General features: G+C 37.8%; 1 protein-coding gene across 1 annotated transcript in view; it reads left to right on the top strand.

The window, feature by feature from the left end:
- The window catches only part of SPTLC3 (serine palmitoyltransferase long chain base subunit 3), a 125,091-nt gene that overhangs the window by 15,565 nt on the left and 87,328 nt on the right, over positions 1-22,198 (top strand). The window contains exons 2-4 of the mRNA XM_065892925.1: positions 5,994-6,176; positions 12,596-12,750; positions 13,391-13,539. Coding sequence (XP_065748997.1) covers positions 5,994-6,176; positions 12,596-12,750; positions 13,391-13,539 — 487 coding nt within the window. The remainder of the gene's footprint in view (positions 1-5,993; positions 6,177-12,595; positions 12,751-13,390; positions 13,540-22,198) is intronic.

The following is a 22,198-nucleotide window of genomic DNA, read 5'->3' as shown; positions in this document are numbered from 1 at the left end:
TTTTATAGCTGAGTAATATTCTGTTTATATATATATATATATATATATATATATATATATAGAGAGAGAGAGAGAGAGAGAGAGAGAGAGAGAGAGAGAGAGAGACACTCATACATTGGGGTACATATGTCTTTTCAAATCAGTGTTTTCATTTTCTTTGGATAATTACCCAGGAGTGGGACTGCTGGATCATATTGTTGTTCTATTTTTAGTTTTTTGAGGAACCTTCATACTGTTTTCCATAGTGGCTGCACCAGTTTACATTCCCCAGATTTAAATTTGAATGTTGGCCAGTGAAGACAGGTCCTGATGCACCCTTTTGCTTGGGGAGGTAACTCAGTTCTCAGACTTCTTCCAAACGCTTCTAAACAAGATTTAGACATGAAAGAATTTTAACACAATTCTTATAGTATCTATTCATTAAGGTAATACTAGATGACATAAAAAATGAGCCACCACATCTCAGTGGCATAACCCAATAGAAGTTTATTTCTCACTCATATTAAGTCTTATGGGCAGTGGCAGGAAGCTGGAGGGGGAGGAGGTGAAGACTCTGCTCCACACGGTAATTCAGGGCACCTGGCTGACAAAGCTCTGCAGATGACACTGTGTGGCTTCCAAGGTCACCTTGGCCATCAGAATTCAGATGACAATAGGGAAAAGAGAGAAAGAGATGGATCGTGAGAGAAGCTCTTGTGGGCCAGGCACAGAAATGGCACATTTCACTTCTACCAACTTCACACTTGTCAGTCGTACACGTGTCTGCAAGGGACGTGGGGCATGTAGCCTGGCCATGAGAAAGAGGAGAGGGAAATGGTCTGATGCACAGCCAGTCTCCACCACAATGGACAATAGTGTGAAAATATTTGAAATATTCAAAAGGCCTGAGTGAGAGATAATAAAAGCTATTATTTTTTGCAAGTGATCCTTTATTTTCTGTCCTTTTATTAAATAATTTGTCTTCCTAAAAATAGTATTGTAATACAATGTTGTGAGTGTTATAATGGTATTATGTAGTGATAACACCTAGCCTGGATCTTTTTAAGAAGTGAAGCCAGGAGCTTCCCTGGTGGCGCAGTGGTTGAGAGTCCACCTGCCGATGCAGGGAACACAGGTTCGTGCCCCGGTCCGGGAAGATCCCACATGCCGCGGAGAGGCTGGGCCCGTGAGCCATGGCCACTGAGCCTGCGCATCCGGAGCCTGTGCTCCGCAAAGGAAGAGGCCACAGCAGTGAGAGGCCCATGTACCGAAAAAAAAAAAAGAAGTGAAGCCAGAACTGGGTCTTAAACAGTGGATATTAGGCAAGCCAAGGCATCTATGTGTGTGGGGTGGTGGTGAGGGGTGGGGCAGCAGAGGACAGTTAGGAAAAGGACAGTTACCCGGCTACAGGGCCAGGTAAGGAAAAGAGGAAAACCCACTGATCCTCACAGGATGGTCTTGAATGTCCTGGAAGTTTCTCTTTTTATATGTGCCTATGTGACTTAGCCATCCTCTAAGTCAGCCCAAGGGGTTCATTTGTGAGCACATTAAATCTAGGTTCTGAAGTCACCCACACTGGATGCCCTTCACTCACCTTTCTTCGTCTATGGTGCCCTTAAAATCAGGGGGTCCCAAATTTTGGTCCCAAGCTTCCTGCTCTTCTTTTTATTTTGTGCTTTATCACATTTGCCTTTAACTGTGGTTCACGCTGGGCCTCAGAGTAGTTGAGTCCTAGATCGTATACTTCAGCTAGGCCTTTCTCTTTTCCTGCATCTCTAACTGCCCCCAAATACCCCCACTTACACAAGCAGACACCACCCCAACTCAGCAGGTCCCGTGCACACTCATTGTCTTCCCCCACAAGCAGTCCTTCTTCTAATCTCCACTTTCTTCTTATCCACATTCCTATAACACTCCTCGCAGATACTGTCATGACCTCTTCCTTGACCTCATACCGAACCAGTCACAAAAGTTCGTCAAACATTTTTCATGAGGCTCTCAGCCTCTTTTGCTAGAGTCTGGACAACTCCAGGAAGGAAGTAAGCCCCTTGGGTATCCCCATGATGTGGAAAGAACCAGAAGGTGGATCTTAACTGGGCCAGGAAGTCACCAGGCATGCTAGAGATGGATGCAGTTCAAAGGTCACAGACAGAACAGAACCCAGGAAGGGAGCCAAAAGTTCACACTAGACTAGGAAGATTGGCCATCCATCAGACCTATGACTGGTGTGAGGGCGTAAAGGGAAGTCAAGAACTCAGGAGCAGGGACGGAGTCTGTCATCTTGGAATTCCCAGAACCTAGCATGTTGATGGTTCATGCAAGACATCCAGTTAGTGCCCTATGTTCCCAAATACAAGGTATTTGTTATATTCTTTCCTTCACCTTCCATTCAAGACCTCATATTATGCAATGCTCTCTCACTTTAATTATTTTAAACCACCCGGTAGTATTTGGGGAAGATATTAGACAAAAGCAGCGTCCATTAATGTTAGCTTGGTTTGTCTGGAGAAGATACTGTTGCCAAAACTCGGCCTCTGTACTCTGGTGCTGAATAGAAACGTGGAGACAGAATTTTGGGTAAAGTAGAAAATAATAGCTTTATTGCTTTGCCAGGCAAAGGGGGTCACGGCTGGCTAATGCCTGCCCAACTGTGTGTCCCACCCTGGAAGGGGTAGTGAGAAGTCTTACAGTGTTCAAAAAGCAGGGCATGGTCAGCTCATGGTCGTTCTTCTGACTGGTCGGTGGTGAGGTAATGAGGAATCAGCATCATCGACCTCCTGGTTCCAACTGGTCTGGGGTCTACGTGCTTGTGGGCAGCATGCAGCTAACTTCTCCCACCTGCTGGGGGCTTCAGTATCTGCAAAACAGCTCAAAGGACATGGCTCAGAATATTATCTATAGTCCTTGAGGAAGAACTAAAGGTCCTTGAGTTTGTTTAATGACTGAAGCATTATTATTTTGTCTTGCTTGGCTGTTTTCCTTTCTGCATTTTCTCACTTCTCTGATTAAATTTATTCTTTGACTAAAGTTTTCCTACAGAAAAACAGCAGGTGGATGACATGGGGTGGGTCTATTCTAGGAAGGCTGCATAGGGCCCTGCTCAGTTACAACACTGATATAATGGATAATAAGGAGTTAAGGAATTTTAATAAGATTTAATAATATTTTGTGGACTTTTGACTGAGCAATTCAAGTGTAAAATCTCATTATAAAAGGGCTTTTTAAAAGTTACTTTAAAAACAAGTAATATAAATAAAAAATATTCATCTATCAGATAGATTGTTTTTTTGATTGTCACATATTTTGTGACTTGGGATAAAACTTCCAGAGACTGTCACACAGATTCCAAAAATACTGCATCTCAAATAGAATAGAGGAAATAAAGGCAATATAGTCTAGAAAACTGTGTTTGTGGAATCTAATAGTGCTTATAGTATGAGAGTAGCAAAAACACTACTTCTAATTAACATAATTTTTATATAATACATCATTTTAAATATATATGTGTAAGCTAAATTAATAAATTATTAGTAGACAAATGACACTGTAAATCACTAAAAATGGTCAAAACACTTCTTATGGATCATCTCATTGGGAAATAGGGAATCCAAGGATTGTATTATATTTGTTGAATAAAAATATGAATAAATGTATAAATATTTATTAAAGACAAAAACTTAATTAGTAGTGTTAAGAATAATTTATTCACTAATGCATTGAGCAAACATTGAGCTACCATGTGAAAATCAATTAAGCAGGAATAAGAATGGTTTGATATAAAAAGTCTACTTTCCACCATCATGGTGACACCTAAAATAAATGAGAGAAATATTTACTTTGACTTTTTATTATGAAAATTTTCAAACATGCAGAAAAATGAAAAAATAATATAAGAATCACCCACCTGTATAACCTCCATCTAGATTCAACATTTTCCCAAAATTGCTTTATGTATGTGTTTAATTTTTGATGAACCATTTGAAAGAAAATTAGAGCTGTTATAACACTTCACCTTCCTTAATCCTTCAGCATGCATTGACGAAGATTAAAGCATCCTCCCACATAACTATACTACTACTCTCACTCTTAACAAAATTAACTCCTCAATAATATATATTTCCAGTACACATTTGGATTTCCACAGTTGTTCAAAATATGTTTTTTTTACCAGTTTTTTTTACAAAAAACAGAAAAAGAGGATCTAATGAAAGAATACACAGTGCACTTGGGTGTCTCTTAAGTTCCCTCTCCCACTCTTTACTCTTTTTTTTTCCAGCTTGATTGAGGTATAGTTAATAAGTAATAATTGTATGTACTTGAGGTGTACATGACTTGATATAGGTATACGTTATGAAATTATTACCGCAATCAAGCTAATTAACACATCTATCACCTCACCTACCTACCTGTGTGTGTGTGTGTGTGTGTGTGTGTCTGCGTGTGATGAGAACACTTTAGATCTACTGTTTTAGCAAATTTCAAGCATACTATACAATATTACTACCTATAGGTACCATGCTGTACATTAGCTCCCCGGAACTTCTTCATCTTATAACTGAAGGCTTGTACCCTTTGACCAACACCTCCCTGTTTTCCCCACCCACTGTCTGGTAATCACCAGTCTACTCTCTGTTTCTGTGAGTTCAGCTTTTTTAGATTTCACATATAAGTGAGATAAGGCAGTATTTGGCTTCTTGAGTCTGGCTTGTTTCACTTAGCATAACATACTCTAGGTTCATCTATGTTTTACAAATGACTGAATTTTGTGTGTGTGTGTGGCTGAATAATATTCATGTGTGTGTGTACAAAACCCACATTTTCTTTATCCATTCATCCATCAGTACACACTTAGATCATTTCTGTATCTTAGCTGCTGTGAATAATGCTGCAGTGAACACGGAAGTGCAAATATCTCTTCAAGATACTGATTTCATTTCCTATGAATATATGCCCAAAAGTGGGATTGCTGGGTCATATGGTAATTGTTTTAATTTTTGGAGGAAACTTCATACAGTTTTCCATAATGATTGTACCAGTTTACATTCCCACTAGCAGTCCACAAGGGCTCCCTTTTCTCCATATCCTCACCAACATTTGTTATCTCTCTTTTTTTTGGTAATAGCCAGGCTAGCAGGTGTCAGGTGATATCTAATTGTGATTTTAATTTGCATTCCCTGATGATTAGTGATGTTGAGCACCTTTTCATATAACTGTTAGCCACTTGGATGTCTTCTTTGGGAAAATGTCTATTCAGGTTCTCCTCCCATTTTTAATTGGATTATTTGTTTTTTACTTGTATGAGTTCCTTATATATTTTGGGTATTAACCTATTATCAGATATATGGTTTGCAAATATTTTTTTCTCATTCTGTAGGTTGCATTTTCATTTCATTGATCATTTCTTTTGCTGTGCAAAAGCTTTTTGGTTTGATGTAGTCCCACTTGTTTATGTTTTGCTTTTAAAGACCAAGCCAATTGTCATATAAAAAGTCCCACATTGTGGATTATCTGTTTCCTCATGAAGTCATTTACCTGATATTTCTTGTAAAATGGAAGTCAGATATTAGAGCTTGACTAAATTCAGGTTAAATATGTCATCAGTGTATTAAATATTACATCACGACAAGAGCCTAGAGTGGTGAGTTGTTCTAACATCTGTGATGTAATTTGATCACCTGGCTGAGGTGTAACCCCAAGTTTGTGTTTGGGGAGTAACTAATAGGGTTATACTTTGGCATCTTGCAAAAGCCCTATTGCTTATTAATTTTTCACTTAATGGATTTAGAATCTGTTGAGAATTTTTTCCTGAATTAATTATTTCATTAGGATTTGTGAAATAAAATGTATGTTGCTGATTACCCTCTTCAATGATCAGTTTCCAATTTTCTCCAAGCAGTTTTTCAAATCTTAAATATGTTCTTTGAAATGTAAAAGGTCGAAAGTCCAAAATTTTTAATATCACAGTTTATTGTAATGGAAGAGTAGTCATTTTCCACTTCCTTTTGTCTTTTCAGCAAAATGGAAATTCAAATTTTTATAAGCCAATGGTTGAATCCTTTGAGGAAGCACCTCTACATGTTATGGTTTTCACTTACTTGGGATATGGAATTGGAACGCTGTTTGGCTATCTCAGAGATTTTTTGAGAAACTGGGGAATAGAAAAATGCAATGCAGCCATAGAGAGAGAAAAGCAAAAGGTACGTATGAACACCTCCCTGGGTCTTTGTCAATGCCAATTCTTCTGTAAAGTGTTCTCACAAGTGGTGATGTGTGTACAGATCCTAAAAAGAGCGATACACTCAGGAACTATCCAGGGTAAATTCTATTCCCCTGCACCCCATAAACCCCCAAACATTCCCTGTGTATTCACGCACTTGTTTTCTAGAAACATTTATTGAGCAACTACTATTTGCCAGACTGAACTAAAGGTTTTCTTGTACATTATCATATTTAATTTTTATAACAATCCCATGATATAGATATTAAAATGGCATTTTAAAGGTGAAAAATCAAAATATAAGAGTGACAACACGTGAGTGGAACTTTATTCTGGTCTTCTAGGTGGCAGTTGAGTATTATTTATGTTCTATCCTGGAAGAGGAAAGAGTGTTTGAGTGAAATGTGGGACTTTTATTTCATCTAGGTCAGAGTTTCTCAACTCTGGCACTACTGACATTTCAGACTGGATAATTCTTTGATATGGGAGGCTGCCCTGTGCATTGTAGAAATTTTAACAGCATCCCTGACCTTTACCCACTAGATGTAATTAGCACTCTCCCACATACTTGTGACAATGAAAAATGCCTCCAGACATTGCCAAATTCCTCACAGAGTGCAAAATCACGCTGTGTAGAACCACTGATCTAGATACTTTCAATAATTAACCTATAAAAATCTACATCATCCCCTTTTCACATAGAGCTAACAGGACAACCTGGAAAATATTAAGAGACCTGTGAGCAACCTGCATCCTTTTAACATGTTTTCCAAAGTTGGTTCAAATGATTTATGATGCCATGAACCTCTTTTTCCTAAAACTTGCTTTGGAATATACGATTGTGGCCATAGATTATTCCACATGATGGAGCCTTGAATACAGCTGAGCAAAGAACATAGGTAAGGCATGAACTTCAATGTAATGAGAGAACTTCAAATCTTGTAACTTAGTGACTAGTACCCATGGTAAGCTAAACTCTTGTTACAGTAACATAACCATGAACAAATCATGTAGAACACTTATTTTGCAATTACCTTAAGTCAAGCATATCACCTTCAGAAGAAAATCAGGCCCAGCTTTATTATTGTACTCTCTCCTACCTTTAGCAAGTATTTGAGTATATGCTCTCTACCAAGTAATGGAGGCTAATAGAGAAGAAGCTATAGGTCCTTCCATGAGAGAATTTGAAGTCTGGTGTGCAAAACAGACTCACCAGCAAAACAAATGATAAAAAGTGATGATGGGGCAGAAGGTGACAAAGGAAACAGGGATCTGTGCCCTGTGATTCTCTTAAGGAGTCAGGAAGGCATGATATTGGGGCTTGCATGGTAAGCAGGAGTTTTTCTAGTGAGCAAGGGTGAGAAGGAAGACACTCTCTGAAGAGGGCACTGCTTGTGTCAAAGCATTCATTAACTCACTAATCAAGTCAGGTTTGTTTGGAGCATGTATCTTGTGCCAGGCACTGTATTACAGTCTTGGAATATAGGAATAACTAAGGCAGATAATGGTTCCTGCTTTCAGAGAGCTAACCATAAAAAAAAAAAAGCGGTTCCAATGGAATTTGACAAGAGGTACCATAGAGGTAAGTAGATGACATCAAGGAAGCAAAGAAGAGAAACATTTAACCTGAACTTGGTGTTCAGGGAAGACTTCTGGGAGGAAGAGAAAGTTAAATTGACATCTAAGGGCTAAAGAGTAAGTAGTAAGGCAAAGGGTGAGGCAAGATGAGCTGGAAGGAGTCTTCAGGGAGAGGAAATGTGATGCAAAGTGGCCCAGAGGTCAGAGAAAGCATTGTACATTTAAGGAACCAATGAATTCTAATGACCAGAGTGTTACGAGTGAGAGTGGGAGCATATGGGGAGAAAGATTGCTTGAGAGGCAAGCAGGGACCATACTATAATGGGTTTTTATAAGCCATGGGCATTTATTAGAACAATGAGAAGGCATTGAAGGATTTCAGGCAGAGGAATGCAGATTTGCAGATTAGAAAGATCATGTTCCCTGCCCTATAAAAAATGGATTTACAGGACAATATAGGGGCCAAAAAAACCAGTTAAGAGGCTGAGGCAGAAGTCCAGTTTGAAAAAAAATCTAGATGAGCCCTTGGGCTGGGACCAGGGTAGTGATAATAGGGATGGTGATAATAGGCGAGGCCAAGAGAGGTTTAAGAGATGGAGTTAGGATTACTCAGCTGTAAGAAAGAAGGAAACCATGCCATTTGCAGCATGGATGGACCTAGAGATTGTCACACTAAGTGAAGTAAGTCAGACAGAGAAAGACAAATATCATACAATATCAGTTATATGTGGCATCTAAACAAATGATACAAATGAACTTATTTACAAAATAGAAATAGACTCACAGACATAGAAACAGACTTATGGTTATCAAAGGGGAAAGAACCGGTGAGGGATAAATTAGGAGGCTGGGATTAACAGATACACACTACTATATACAAAATAGATAAATAATAAGGACCTACGATAGCACAGGGAACTATATTCAATATCTTGTCATAACCTATAATCTGAGAAGAATATATATATATATATGTATAACTGAATCACTTTGCTGTAAGCCTGAAACTAGTACAACTTTATTTTTTTAATGGTGTGTTAGTTTCTGCTTTATAACAAAGTGAATCAGTTATACATATACATATGTTCCCATATCTCTTCCTTCTTATATCTCCCTCCCTCCCATCCTCCCTATCCCACCCCTCTAGGTGGTCACAAAGCACCGAGCTGATCTCCCTGTGCTATGAGACTGCTTCTCACTAGCTATCTATTTTACATTTGGTAGTGTATATATGTCCCTGCTACTCTCTCACTTTTTCACAGCTTACCCTTCCCCCTCCCTTTTTGCTCCTTGTCCCTGTTAGGTAGTTATATATAATATATCCCTCACTGGTTTTTTAATGGTCCTCTTCGAATATTTAACACATATATTTACAATTTAGTTACCATTATTTAGTAACTAGAGTCTTCCCCTGACCAGGAGAAGAATTTAATAAAGTTGCACTTTCTTTCTCCCACATACCCATTCTCCATGTTGTCGTTTATTTGTGAATTTTTAGTTTCTGTTTCTTTATACTACAAATATAACACTACTTGGGCTAAACCATCTTCCATCAGTTTCTTCACTCACTATTTTTTCTGGCATCTGTCTTCCTCCATAGTTATTTCATTGTATTATTGAGGTACATGCTCAATTATTATAGAAAAGGGAATTAAACTCAAGACTTCTTACATATATTGGAAAGTTTTTACCTGGATTTTCACATTTGTTTGCTGGTTTGGCTGATTATAGGATTTTAAGTTCAAAATAATTTTCCCTCATACTCTTTTCCACCATTGTCACCTAAGAAAAGTCCGAAGCAGTCTAATTCATATTCCCTTGTCTATAAACTGCCTTTCTCCCTTTTCTGATGCCTTTTGAGATTCTTCCCTTTGACTTCTGAAATTTAACCAGGATGTAGCTTGGCGTGGGTTTTTCCTTATTTACTCTATTCAGGACCTGATAGCTATTTACGTCTTAGGATTCAAAACTTCCTTCCTCTCTGGAACTTGCCCCTCCTCCTCCTCCTTTTTTTAAACTTCCTTTTCCTCCTCTTTCACCTCATCTCCTCCTTCTCCTCCTTCCTTCAATCTTGCAAATCCTTCTAGGGAGATATTGGACCTTCTGAATCTGCCCTGCATATCTCTTGACTTTTCCTTCATATTTTCTTTTCTCTGTCCTGGAATGATTAGTCAACTGACTATGCTAGTTTATTAATTTACTTCTCAGCTGTGTTCATTGTACTTTTGAACGTTTAATTCTTTAAAAGGATCCATTGTTTCGTTGTGTCTTTCTAAACACGTTACTTACATATTTTTAAATTCTTTTTCTGTTTGCTCTATGAAGTCTTTTCACTAAATGTCAGTTCTGCTTATTGAATTTGGTGCCTCTTATTGTGCTAGTTTTCCTGTAATAGTGATGACATTTTGTTTTACGCTCATTTTTTAATTTAGGAATCCTTATTTGCTTACACATTCACCTGTCTTGAGTGATTGTAGAAAGAAAATGGAATGTGTTGCCTGGACCAGGGGCTTGTGTTCTTGCCGTGTGGTCTCCCTACCTCTCTACAGTGGGGCCTTGTTCTTCCAGTCAGTTCTTGCTGCCCATTACAGTGCTTTGTGCTGTGGACAATGCAACTGCTTCTTACTTATTAACCCAATAAAAGAAGAACAAAGAGATATTGCTTCATTAATCACCCAGGGTATCAACTTCTTGTAGTTATCGACTCTTGGCTTTAAGGATCCCTACAGTTAGTGTATGTCCATACCAGTCTTCTCTGCAAATGTTTTAGGGCTACGGTTTCCTGTGGTCTTATTTCTGCATTGAGCAGATCTTATTTATGTTCTATCTTTTGTGATCCTTCAATATTTCTGATTCATTGATGATTTATAAATTTATTTTGGTTTTTAAGTATCTACTTTTTGTCATTTCACAGAGCTTTTAGATGATTGGTAGAATACATACAAGCACTGAATCTGCTATCTTTATTCAACCTTCCTCTAATTTCTTAATTAGAAAAATTAAATTTAGCTATCCTTACTTTGTGTTTCTCATACTTCAAAGAACTGTCTACACTACATTTACCCTTCCCAACAAAAGGGAAAACACAAACATATTTTAGTACTATTCTGATCTCAACCCTGGTAGGAGAAACAACTGTTTCTCAAGAGGAAATAATGATAAAAAAGAAATATTAGGTGAGAACAGAAGCATCAATGTAGGCACAAATGAAAAAGTACGATTGATAATGATTTTTTCTCTCTCTACAAATCCATGATTCTATTTGCTACTGAATGGGCAAGTAGTTAAACCAAAAAAAGAAGGGACAAATTTGGTAGTATTTTTCCTAATTTGGTAGTATTTTTTACAATGTGCCATGGATATGTTCTCTTCAATCCCTTTTATGTACCTATCCCTGCAGCATGATTTATTCAAAAGAGCATTGGTTATAGAACTGGGTACAAATCCCAATCTGTCCACTCAGAGTTTCTGACTTTCTGTTGAATTGTCTATAAAAGTAGGATTGCTATATCTATAACACTTGGAAAATGATAAGGTACCCTACAAGCTTAACAGTGGATAAAGAAAGAGTGTCATATTGTAGGAGAAACAAAGGCATTTTTGTGGCTGCATTATTAGGTTTTGTTCAACCCTCCTATATCCTGCTCCCAAAAATGATTGTGTCCTTGTGGCCTGGGGTTCACTTTCACACTTAGCCTTTTGTGTCAGGAGGAAAAATATAGTGAGTTGGTCATGTGACGAGTTAAATCTACAACTAGATAAGGATATACCCCATTGCAGTGCTTCTGTTTTTGCAATATCTAGTCCAGTTTCATTTTTTGGTATAGTTACAAAACTGTGGGAGGCTTACCTGAGACTAGAAGACAGTGACCCTTGGAAGGCATTGACTGCTCCTGAAGAAACCTCACTGGTGCTCAAAGGAATGGGTTGGGGTGAAAATACACCCACACAGAGGCAGGAAGCTCACCTGTGCAGAGGAATAGGAGAACTGTACCCTCAAAGCAGGCCTTCTTCTCTGGACCAGATCTCTTTTTATTTTTATTTCATACTGGAGTATGGTTGATTAACAATGTAGTGTTAGTTTTGGGTATACAGCAAAGTGATTCAGTTTTATACATATACATATATCTGTTGTTTTTCAAATTCTTTTCCCACTTAGCTTATTACAGAGTATTGAGCAGAGTTCCCTGTGCTATACAGTTGGTCCTTGTTGGTTATCTATTTTAAATACAGCAGAGAGTACATGTCACTCCCAAACTCCCAATCTATCCCTCCCCCCAATCCTTCCCCCTGGTAACTGTAAGTTAGTTCTCTAAGTCTGTGAGTCTGTTTCTGTTTTGTAAATACGTTCATTTGTGTCTTTTTTTTTTTTTTAGATTCAGCATATAAGGAATATCATATGGTATTTGTCTTTCTCTGTCTGCCTTACTTCACTTAGTATGATCATCTCCAGGTCCATCCCCGTTGTGGGAAATGGCATTATTCTTGAATTCTAAGAAGGTTCCCAAGCTCAATTCTCCCTCTCAGGAACACTGGGATTCGTTGTCTCCAGCACTCATTTGGGGATTTGTATTTTGCTGTCATTTTTGTTACTTTTATTTGCCACAGGTTTTACTTCCCCCACTAAAATGTTAGTTCTTTGGAGGTGGAGGACTCACAGAGTTATTTGTGGACCCCACCCAACCCCTTACCCAAGAACCTTTCTCAAAATATTTGCAGATGGAATATTTTCATGGTTCCTCCGTGTCTTTTTGTGCTCAATTGCAAATGAACTACAAAAAGCGAGAGACCAAAGGTAAACTTCTGCCTCTGTTATTACAGGATTTTGTGCCACTGTATCAAAGCTTTGAGAATTTTTATACACGGAACCTTTACATGAGAATCAGAGACAACTGGAACCGGCCCATCTGCAGTGCCCCTGGGCCTCTGTTTGATGTGATGGAGAGGGTGTCAGATGACTACAACTGGACGTTTAGGTGAGGCGGCCACCTGGAGGGGCTTGGTTGAAAGAAATGCTTTCAAGGAAATTCTAGCATGGGCACCAGATCACAGATCTGAAAAAAAACACAAAGCAATAGAACAGCTGCTCTTCCATCATTCAGCCCTTTGCAAGCTCTCATGATGCCAATGGGAGAAGTCACAATAATTAAGTTGCCAAGGGCAGCTTACTTGTATTGCGATTAAAGAGGAATCAGTGGCAGAAGGTGCAGGATACACAGAGCCAGCCGGGAAGAGTCCTTTTCAGCTTTATTGACAAATTGTACCCTCCTACTTCCTGCTGAGGGAGCCAGTGATGACCATGGCTCTTTCTGATTTAGAAAGTCCTTGCTGAAATTTAAACCAGAGCACAGGTGTCACGAAAGCAAGCACCCAAGACAAATCAGGGCTGAGTAATACTCCATGGCCTGGAAACCTTTTCCCAATGCTCTGCCCAGGTTCATTATGAGGTGACTCTCCTCTAAGGACAAATCATTTTGTGGTGACAACAAGGCAAATCAAAAAGAAAAGATGTGACTTGGGCCAAACCCAAGGTCTCTTTGTGAGAGTCTTTTCTGGAGCACTAGGATGATATTAAATGAGAAAACCCTTTGTGTTCACCTGCCCTTCTCTCTGCAGGTTTACTGGAAGAATCATCAAAGATGTCATCAATATGGGTTCCTATAACTTCCTTGGCCTGACAGCCAAGTACGATGAATCTATGAAAACAGTAAAGGATGTTTTAGAGACATATGGCCTGGGCGTGGGCAGCACCAGACATGAAATGGGTACGTACATTCACTATTTTGAAATTTTTTTCCAGTTGGGTCTCAGATTCCTTGTGGCTACTTCTCAAATCTAGATCATATCTAGACGGTGTGCCTCAAAATGCTGTTATAAAACACAAAAAGGAAAAGGTATATAACGGTCTTTTTGGAAATTTCAAACATTATGCTCTTACTAGGCAGTTTTTAAAGATTTTAATTCTCCAGAGTAAAAAAAATTGTTCTTTCCTGACCATGTTATCTAAAAAAGCAGCTATAATGCCTCTTCCATCCGGTCCTTTTCTGGGTCTTTTCTTTTCCACTTTTCTTTTCTTTTTAACAGCTTTTTTGAGTTACAATTGCTATTCAAAGAAAACCATTGTACTTATTTAGTATATATAATTTAATGAGTTTAGACATATGCATATACCTGTGAAACCATCACCACAATCAAGGTGATAAACATATCCATTACCTCAGAAAGTGTCATATCGCCCTCCTTTTTATGGTAAGAATGCTTAAATGAGATCGATCCTTTTTTCTATTTTTTCCCCTAAATAAAATTTTATTTTATTTTTACTTATTGAAGTAAAGTTGACTTATAATATTATATTAGTTTTAGGGGAAACCCTAGTAATTCTGTATTTAGAGATCTACCCTTTTAACAAATGTTCAAGGGCACAGTACAGAATTGTTCCAGGAACTGTGTGAAAGGGCAGATCTCTAGAACTTACTTGTCCTGTATCACAGAAGCTTCGTACCCATTGAACAACAACTTCTCCTTTGGATTTGCCTCTTTCTCCCACTTTTCTTAATGATGCCTATCACTTACCTTGCTTTTGTACTTGTATATCGCCTGTCTCTGCTCCTGCAACATAAGCTCCATGAAGGGAGGAATGGGTCTTATTGACTTGTGTTGAATGAATGAATGAATGAATGGTAAAGATGAAACAGACTGCCTATTTATTTCTTTTTTAGCTGAAACATTTTTCTCTTAGAGGAGTAAGATCTTTGAGAAGGAAACTTCTGCTCCCCTCACCTCCAGGAATATGAGCAGAGCAAGCTTGTTCCTGTGGCCTGCTTCGCTCTTCCTGGCCCACTCTCTCCTCCTATATTATCTCATGTGTTCCTCACAAAGCCCCATGCTGTGCGGGGCAGGACAGGTGGTGTTATTCCCATCTTCCAAAGGAGGAAACTGAGGACCACAGTGACTCAGTGATGTGCCTATAGTGGCCGATGACCCATCCTAACTCCCGGGGTTGCTCAGCTTTCCTACTAAGCAATTTCCCAACCAGGATAATACATGCAGAGCTTACTAGGTCAGTTTCAGGCCTAAGAATCAGAGGTAAATCTGCTAAAAATGGATTTACCATTCATGAAAAATGAGCCATATGCCTCTCTCAGATAACCCCTTGGCAGAAGGCCTTTAAAAGCGTGTAATTATTCAGACCTGTGCAATAAATAGCCATTCAGATTGAACAAAATCACCTTCTTATCCACATAGCCAGTCAATACTTAACTAAAACTCCAGAGTGTATAAGTAGTTGCCCAGATTTCTTAGGAGAGACACGGTATCTTTATTTTGACTCATGGGGGCTGGAGAAATAAGCAGGGAGTGGAAGAAAGGTTCTACTCCTTTAGAAGAGCTGGGTCACACACAGGACCCTACTTGGAGGTGGGACTGAGACTGGAAGGACACACCATCAAAAGAGACACGGAGGCAGCAACCTTTGGGGATGTTGCCTCTGGTGCTGGTGACACCAAATACAAGGGTTATTCATCAGGAAACACACTCCTGAAGATGAGGACCCCCAACTCACTGAGACAGAACAGTCCCCAGTCACAGCACCAGAAACTAAAGAGAGGCAGCCTGACACAGGCGATGCTTTGCTCCCAGTAAAGACAGATATGGAATAAGGGTCCCTGATTCTGCAGACTCAACAAACCCAGAGAAACCAGGCAGAGACGAAGATCCCTGTTTAGACTGCCTACAGCCTACATGCTTTCTCCACCTACTCATCCTTCTGAATCACTGGGCTTTTAATATTTACTTGCTTCATTGTGAGCTCTCCAGCTCAAGCTCTTGGAAGATTTTAACAGCTTCCAAGGAAACAGTGAGACAGCAAGGTAGAAACCACCCACAGTAATTTTAGGCAAATAGAAGAACTGAAAACAAGAATATAAGCAGTCCAAAAATAAATGAATAAAGAGGGTACATCTGAAAGTCTTCTGCAAGATAAATGGTAACCTGAACATAGCAGTCAAGAATTGGTAATATAGTTGTTTCTTTTTTAACATCTTTATTGGGGTATAATTGCTTTACAATGGTGTGTTAGTTTCTGCTGTATAGTTTTGAATGCCATTTACTTCAAGATATACAAGTAACTTTTGGAAAATGTATACTACATAGCCTTAAGAAAATATTTAACAGGGCCAATGGACTAACAGTGAAACTTTGGTAATATAGAGGCTTAAGATTTTTAGTAACCAAAATAGCTTCTTGAGGAACCCAAAGTAAATGTTTAGGGACGTTTAATCACTTAAAATACTTCCTAGAGCTTTTAAAAGTAGTTTCCAATGTTCCAGGGGGAAAAGAACACAGAAATCATATTCCAAAATAGGAAAATTCAATGAAAAAGAAATCAAGAGGAAACACATAAAATATAGTAAAAGGGACTTCCCTGACGGTCCAGTGGTTAAGACTCTGCACTTCCGATGCAGGGTGGGTGAGGGTTCGATCCCTGATCAGAGAACTAAGATCCCACATGCTGCACAGCATGGCCACAAACAAAAAGTAACAAGTAAAAAATAAATAAATAAAAATAAAATATAGTAAAAGGATAAAAGATCACATATTTTATTTTTACCAAAAATATATAACTAGAACATATTTGCCTACTAGAAGCAAAGGACTGAGACTTGGCCAAAAACTAAACTCAATTATGTGCTGTAATCAAAAATAAATGCAACTAAATTAAAGTTATTCCAAAGGATGAAAAGCAGAAAGATAGGTCCCAGCCAGGCACCTGGTTCCACCTCCCCATTGTAACCAACAACAAAACACCCTCAGTGCCCAAGAGGGAGGTCAATTCAGTGGAAGGAGCAGCAAAAAGTGCCCTAGAGTACGGCTGTTTGCCAAATCTACACCTGCAAATGTTAAAACTAGGCCCAAAATAGAACTGGAAATGACACATTTCCAGACAGATATGTACAGAATTTTAAGTGATATTTTAAGATGTAAAATGATGTGCTACTGTTTACTTTTCTGTACAACTAAAAGATAGCAGAATATGGAATTAGGGGAGGCTTTGACCCTCTTGTGGGTGGATTTAACATTTCACATGCTGATATGGGTGGGATGATTGTGCTTTTCATGCATCCTAAATATGAGACAGAGTGAAATAGCAAATCGGAGTCATCATCAAGCATTTAAATATCTGACACATTTTAAATTCCTATCTTCTATATACATGTTGGTTTTTGTTAGAATGCTCCCTGATCTGGGCTGTCTCCCTGAAACTGCATGCCTTATGTGACATCTTTGGTAATTACAACCTAGTTTTGTTTTGTTTTGTTTTGTTTTAATAATGTTGTTAATGTGTTGTGAAAGATTAGAAATTTTTGAGTTTAGGTGTGTGTGACATTACATTGTGAATTAGGGACCTCTGGAGTGAACAGCCTATCAAGTGTTGAAATTGGTACTCTTTAAGCTGGCTTGCCTTCAAATTTTTAGCTGCAAAGTCTGTAGATTAACTGTCTTAGCTGAAAAACGCTAGAATAACTACTATAATTTGTTTAGAAACAGATTCTAAAACTACACGGATGTTTAGATTTTTAGCACTAAGATTGAGAGTTGTGTAAAAATTGTTCATAATGTCTGAATAGTAACATCAAACAATCAGTAGTATCTTCAGGAATTCCCTGGCGGTCCAGTGGTTAGGACTCAGCGCTTTCACTGTCAAGACCCGAGTCTGATCCCTGGTCAGGGAACTAAGATCCCACAAGCTGCTTAGCCTGGCCTAAATAAATAAGTAAATAAAATGAAAAAAACAATCAGTAAAACTTCATTATGCAAGATATTCCTATATATGATCTTTGAGTTTCGTTACTGGAAAGAACTATTTAATTTTGCTGTATGTGGAAGGTGTTTGTTTGAATATATTGATTTAACAGTGGAAGACGTTCATGCAGCCACCCCTAACGCAAAGTCAATGCAGAATTGCTTGTTCTTCCTTCATATGAATTAAGCTTTAAGTGAAGAATAAACTGAAACTTTAAAGATAAATAAACAGACAACCTAAAGGTGTGGTGCAAATGCAAACAGAAAGGAAAGCAGAAGTTAAGCTTAGTGTATGAATTATTAAACATAAGGAGAGATTCACCTTATAAAAATTATGTGGAGAGCCCATAATGAAGATTGATGCAACTCCTATCACCTCTGTGCATTAAGTAACACAGCAGAGACATATATGGCTCTTTATTTTTCTATACTGGAAATTAGTAGGACAATGAATTATGGGAGGCTTCAAAAATCATATGGGTCAACTTAACATACTTGATTAAAAACGAAAGTGAGAAAAATAAAAAGTGAGATAGTGATAGGAAACCCTAAAGTTCCTCCCAGTCCTTGAAAAATGAAGGAGACAAAAAAATAAGCAAATAAAAACACAGAAGACATTAACAATGTAATTGTTGAGTTTAGTTTAATATTTATATATTGAATGCTGAACTTGAAAACATATTACCAGTAGACGATATCTTTTTAAATATTTATTGAATTTTCATATAAATTTACTACATATTATGCACAAAGAAAACTTCATTGAATTCCAAAAAGTGAAATCTACATAGGTCACGTTCTTGGACCACTGTGAAATAAAGCTAAAAATTAATACCAAAATTAGAAATGAACCCTTTTTAAAAATCACTTGAAACTTTTAAAGCTCTCTCATAAGTAACTCTTGAATCAACAGGGAAATGAAGTTACAGTTACATCATGTTTAGAAACTAACAATTATGAGAACACCATAGGATCCAACTAGTTGTGTACTCAGAGGAAAATGTGTATTCTTACTTTACTAAAGAAGTAAGATCAAAGCTAGTAAACTAACAACCAATGGAGTAAGGAATAAAAGGAAAGCAAAAGTATTACACTATTAAAGATATAAACAGGAACTTATAAATTAGAGAAGAGTAGTTTCTATTGGGCTGAGGCACCTAAATTTTAATAAGTCACTAGAGGTGATTCTGATGACCAGCCAGAGTTGACAACCACTAAGCTAGCATAACCCTGATCCCAAAATTTGACAAATAAGCATTTAATAAAAGGAAAATTATAAGACAATATTACTTGGGAAGAAAATTATACAAGAAATTGACATTGCAAATTCAGCAGTATAGTCAAGTAACATGATACCATGATCAAGTAGTTCTATGCAGGGACTATAAGGATAGTGAGTTCAATAAGAAAATTTGTAACCTTGAAAGATCCAAGAAGGAAAACATATGATTATCTTGATAGATGTCACTAAAACATTTATAAAATTCAATATCCATTCCTTATAAAACTTTTAATAGAATAAAAATAAGAGATTCTTGAATGGAATAAAAAATATCTACTTCAAACAATGAGACTTGTACTACACTTTGTGATGAAACTTCTAGTTACTAGAAGCTTTCACTTTGAGTCAGGGAAAAGATGAAGATGTGTTTTTACCACCATTTTAATAACCTTTGGAAGTACTAAGCAATATAATTATTCATGTATATTTTACTCCTTACATCAATAAATATTTATTGAATAACTACCATGTGACAAAGTAAGAAATATATGTGCATTAAAAGAAGAGGTGATCTAACCATTATTTGTAGATGATCTGGTTGTTCCTTTCTCTATTTTTTAAACCATGATCTGTGAGTAGTGAAGTGTTCCTCAGAAGGGGCTGCTCTTGAGGCCACTGTAGAGATGAGGGGCTGCTGAGTAGGAGGGACAGAGTTTTAGTCCATTTTCTTCCATTTTACATATTAAACTATCAAGAATTTATTAGAAATAATAAACATTTAATAAAGAATTCAATAAAGAGCTACATTCAAAAACCACTAATTTTTAAAATTCAGAAAGTCTATAATCAACAATCAATAAGAGGATATACTGGGGAAAATAATATTAGTAGTAAATATGAGGGAAAATGGCACAGACCTAGGAAATAAGCTTATTTTGAAAATGTTGGGTTTTGGTTTTTGTTTTTGTTTTTACATCTTTACTGGAGTATAATTGCTTTACAATGGTGTGTTAGTTTCTGCTTTATAACAAAGTGAATCAGTTATACATATACATATGTTCCCATATCTCTTCCCTCTTATGTCTCCCTCCCTCCCACCCTCCCTATCCCACCCCTCTAGGTGGTCACAAAGCACCGAGCTGATCTCCCTGTGCTATGTGGCTGCTTCCCACTAGCTATCTATTTTATGTTTGGTAGTGTATATATGTCCATGCCACTCTCTCACTTTGTCACAGCTTACCCTTCCCCCTCCCCATATCCTCAAGTCCATTCTCTATAGATCTGTGTCTTTATTCCTGTCTTACCCCTAGGTTCTTCATGACATATTTTTTCTTAAATTCCATATATATGTGTTAGCATATGGTATTTGTCTTTCTCTTTCTGACTTACTTCACTCTGTATGACAGACTCTAGGTCCATCCACCTCATTACAAAACGTTTAGAACCTATTTGAAGAAAACTAAGATTTTTATAAAAGACCTAAAATAATACTTGAAAGAAACAGAGAGAGACACCAGTATCCTAGAAGGGAATGGCTCAGTATTACAATTCGATCAAATCTTCCTTAAAATGAATACGTAAATTGAACACAATCCAGTGACATTAATAGAAAAGATGGGTGGTGGGAGGTCTCAACCGAAAGTCTAGAGACAGTTTGGTCCACTCATCTGTATATAAAAAGAACAACATTTCAAATCAGCTAGAAGAGGACCAATTATATCACAATTAGTTTTGTGATAACTGGCTGATCACATAAGGAAATAAGCCAGATTCCTATCTCACGCATTGTATCTAGGTAAGTTACACTTAGGTAAATTGCAAATGCATTTGCAATTGCAATGCAAAAACAAAAGCAATCACTGCCAGAAATAACTATATAAATAAAATTGAAACTGAGTGAATGACTAAATGGATGAATGAATGAACAAATGAACAGAATAAAACTACTCAGACAATTCAAATACAAGATGCACTTGTGTGTGTTCCTTGGTAAAGGCCCTCCTAGAAATATCAGACTACATCTCCCTTTATGTGAGCAATGCTTGTGTCTTAGTCCATTTGGGCTGATATAACAAAATACCACAGACTGAGTGGCTTATAAACAACAGAAGTGTATTCCTCACCTTACTGGAGGCTGAAAGTCCAAGATCAGGAAGCTAGCATGGTCAAGCGGGGCCTCTTCTGTGTTACAGACTTCTCCTTGTATGTGTCCTCCCATGGCAGAAGGGGTGGGCTAGCTCTTTGGGCCTCTTTTGTAAGGGCACTAATCCTATTTATGAAGGCTCCATCCTCAAGACCTAATCACCTCCCCAAAACCCCACCTCCAAATGCCATCGTTTAGAACATTAGGTTTTCAATATATGAATTTTGGGGGGACACAAAATTCAGACCACAGCAGCCTCTTCTCTAGCTTGTCACTTCTGATCACCCCTCCATTCTACAATCCATAATGACCTCCAGTCCTTCCAACAAGACTCACCTCACCTGGCAAGATGCCCTCTTACATGGCAGGGATGCATTTTAAATGATGTTCAGGCTCACTCCTTGAAACACAGGCCACTCAGGTCCATGGAAAACAGGCACTTTCCCTGTTAGGAGAGACAGCTTGCTCCCAACCCAACCAGTAACCACAGCTGTTTGCCCTTCAGATTTCACAAGCCTGATTCAGACAGTAGTCTACTGTGTACTCACACTCCAGGGAACCAGAGAAAGCTCTCCCAGAAACATGGAGGGAAAAGATCCAACAAAATGAAAATTTTAAACTGCTGTACAAAACAAAACAAACAAACAAAAACCAACAACAATGTCAACAAAGTTAAAAGTCAAAGAACAAAATTAGAAAAAATTATTCACATGTATTTAACAAAATGTTAATATTCTTAACGTGTAAAGACGCTTACAAATCAAAAGGAAAAGAACATCCCAGTTTAAGAAGTGGGCCAAGATTTTGACCAAGTTCAAAACGGGCAAAACTACAGAGTAGGATAGTGTGATGTCCCTCAACCTTTTTTTTTTCATTATCACTTCCTCTCATGATACTTGAATACCACAGATACACTATATATTTGTTTATGTAGTACATGGATATCACTGCTTTACACATAAATAGAGTAAGATATTCCCCCTCCAAAAACCAATTTTCACCTCTTTGAAAGCAATATCACCCCTGTCTAGAATGCGTACGTTACCTTTGGGGGAGGTGGATGGTGACCAAAGGGGGCAAAGCTGTTCATATTGTTTTTTTTTAACCTTGATACAGTTATGTGAGTTCACTGTATGAAACTTCATAGAGCTCCATATGTACAATTTGTTTCCCATTTTCTATGTATGTTCTAGTTTAAATGAAAGTTTTACTTTTAAAAGTAGATCCAGTACATGAATGGACAATTAAGAAAAATAAA

This window comes from Phocoena phocoena, chromosome 15, assembly GCF_963924675.1.
Source record: "Phocoena phocoena chromosome 15, mPhoPho1.1, whole genome shotgun sequence".
Lineage (NCBI taxonomy): Eukaryota > Metazoa > Chordata > Mammalia > Artiodactyla > Phocoenidae > Phocoena > Phocoena phocoena.
The sequence above is the reverse complement of the archived record's forward strand: the minus strand, read 5'-3'. Positions and strand labels throughout refer to the sequence as shown.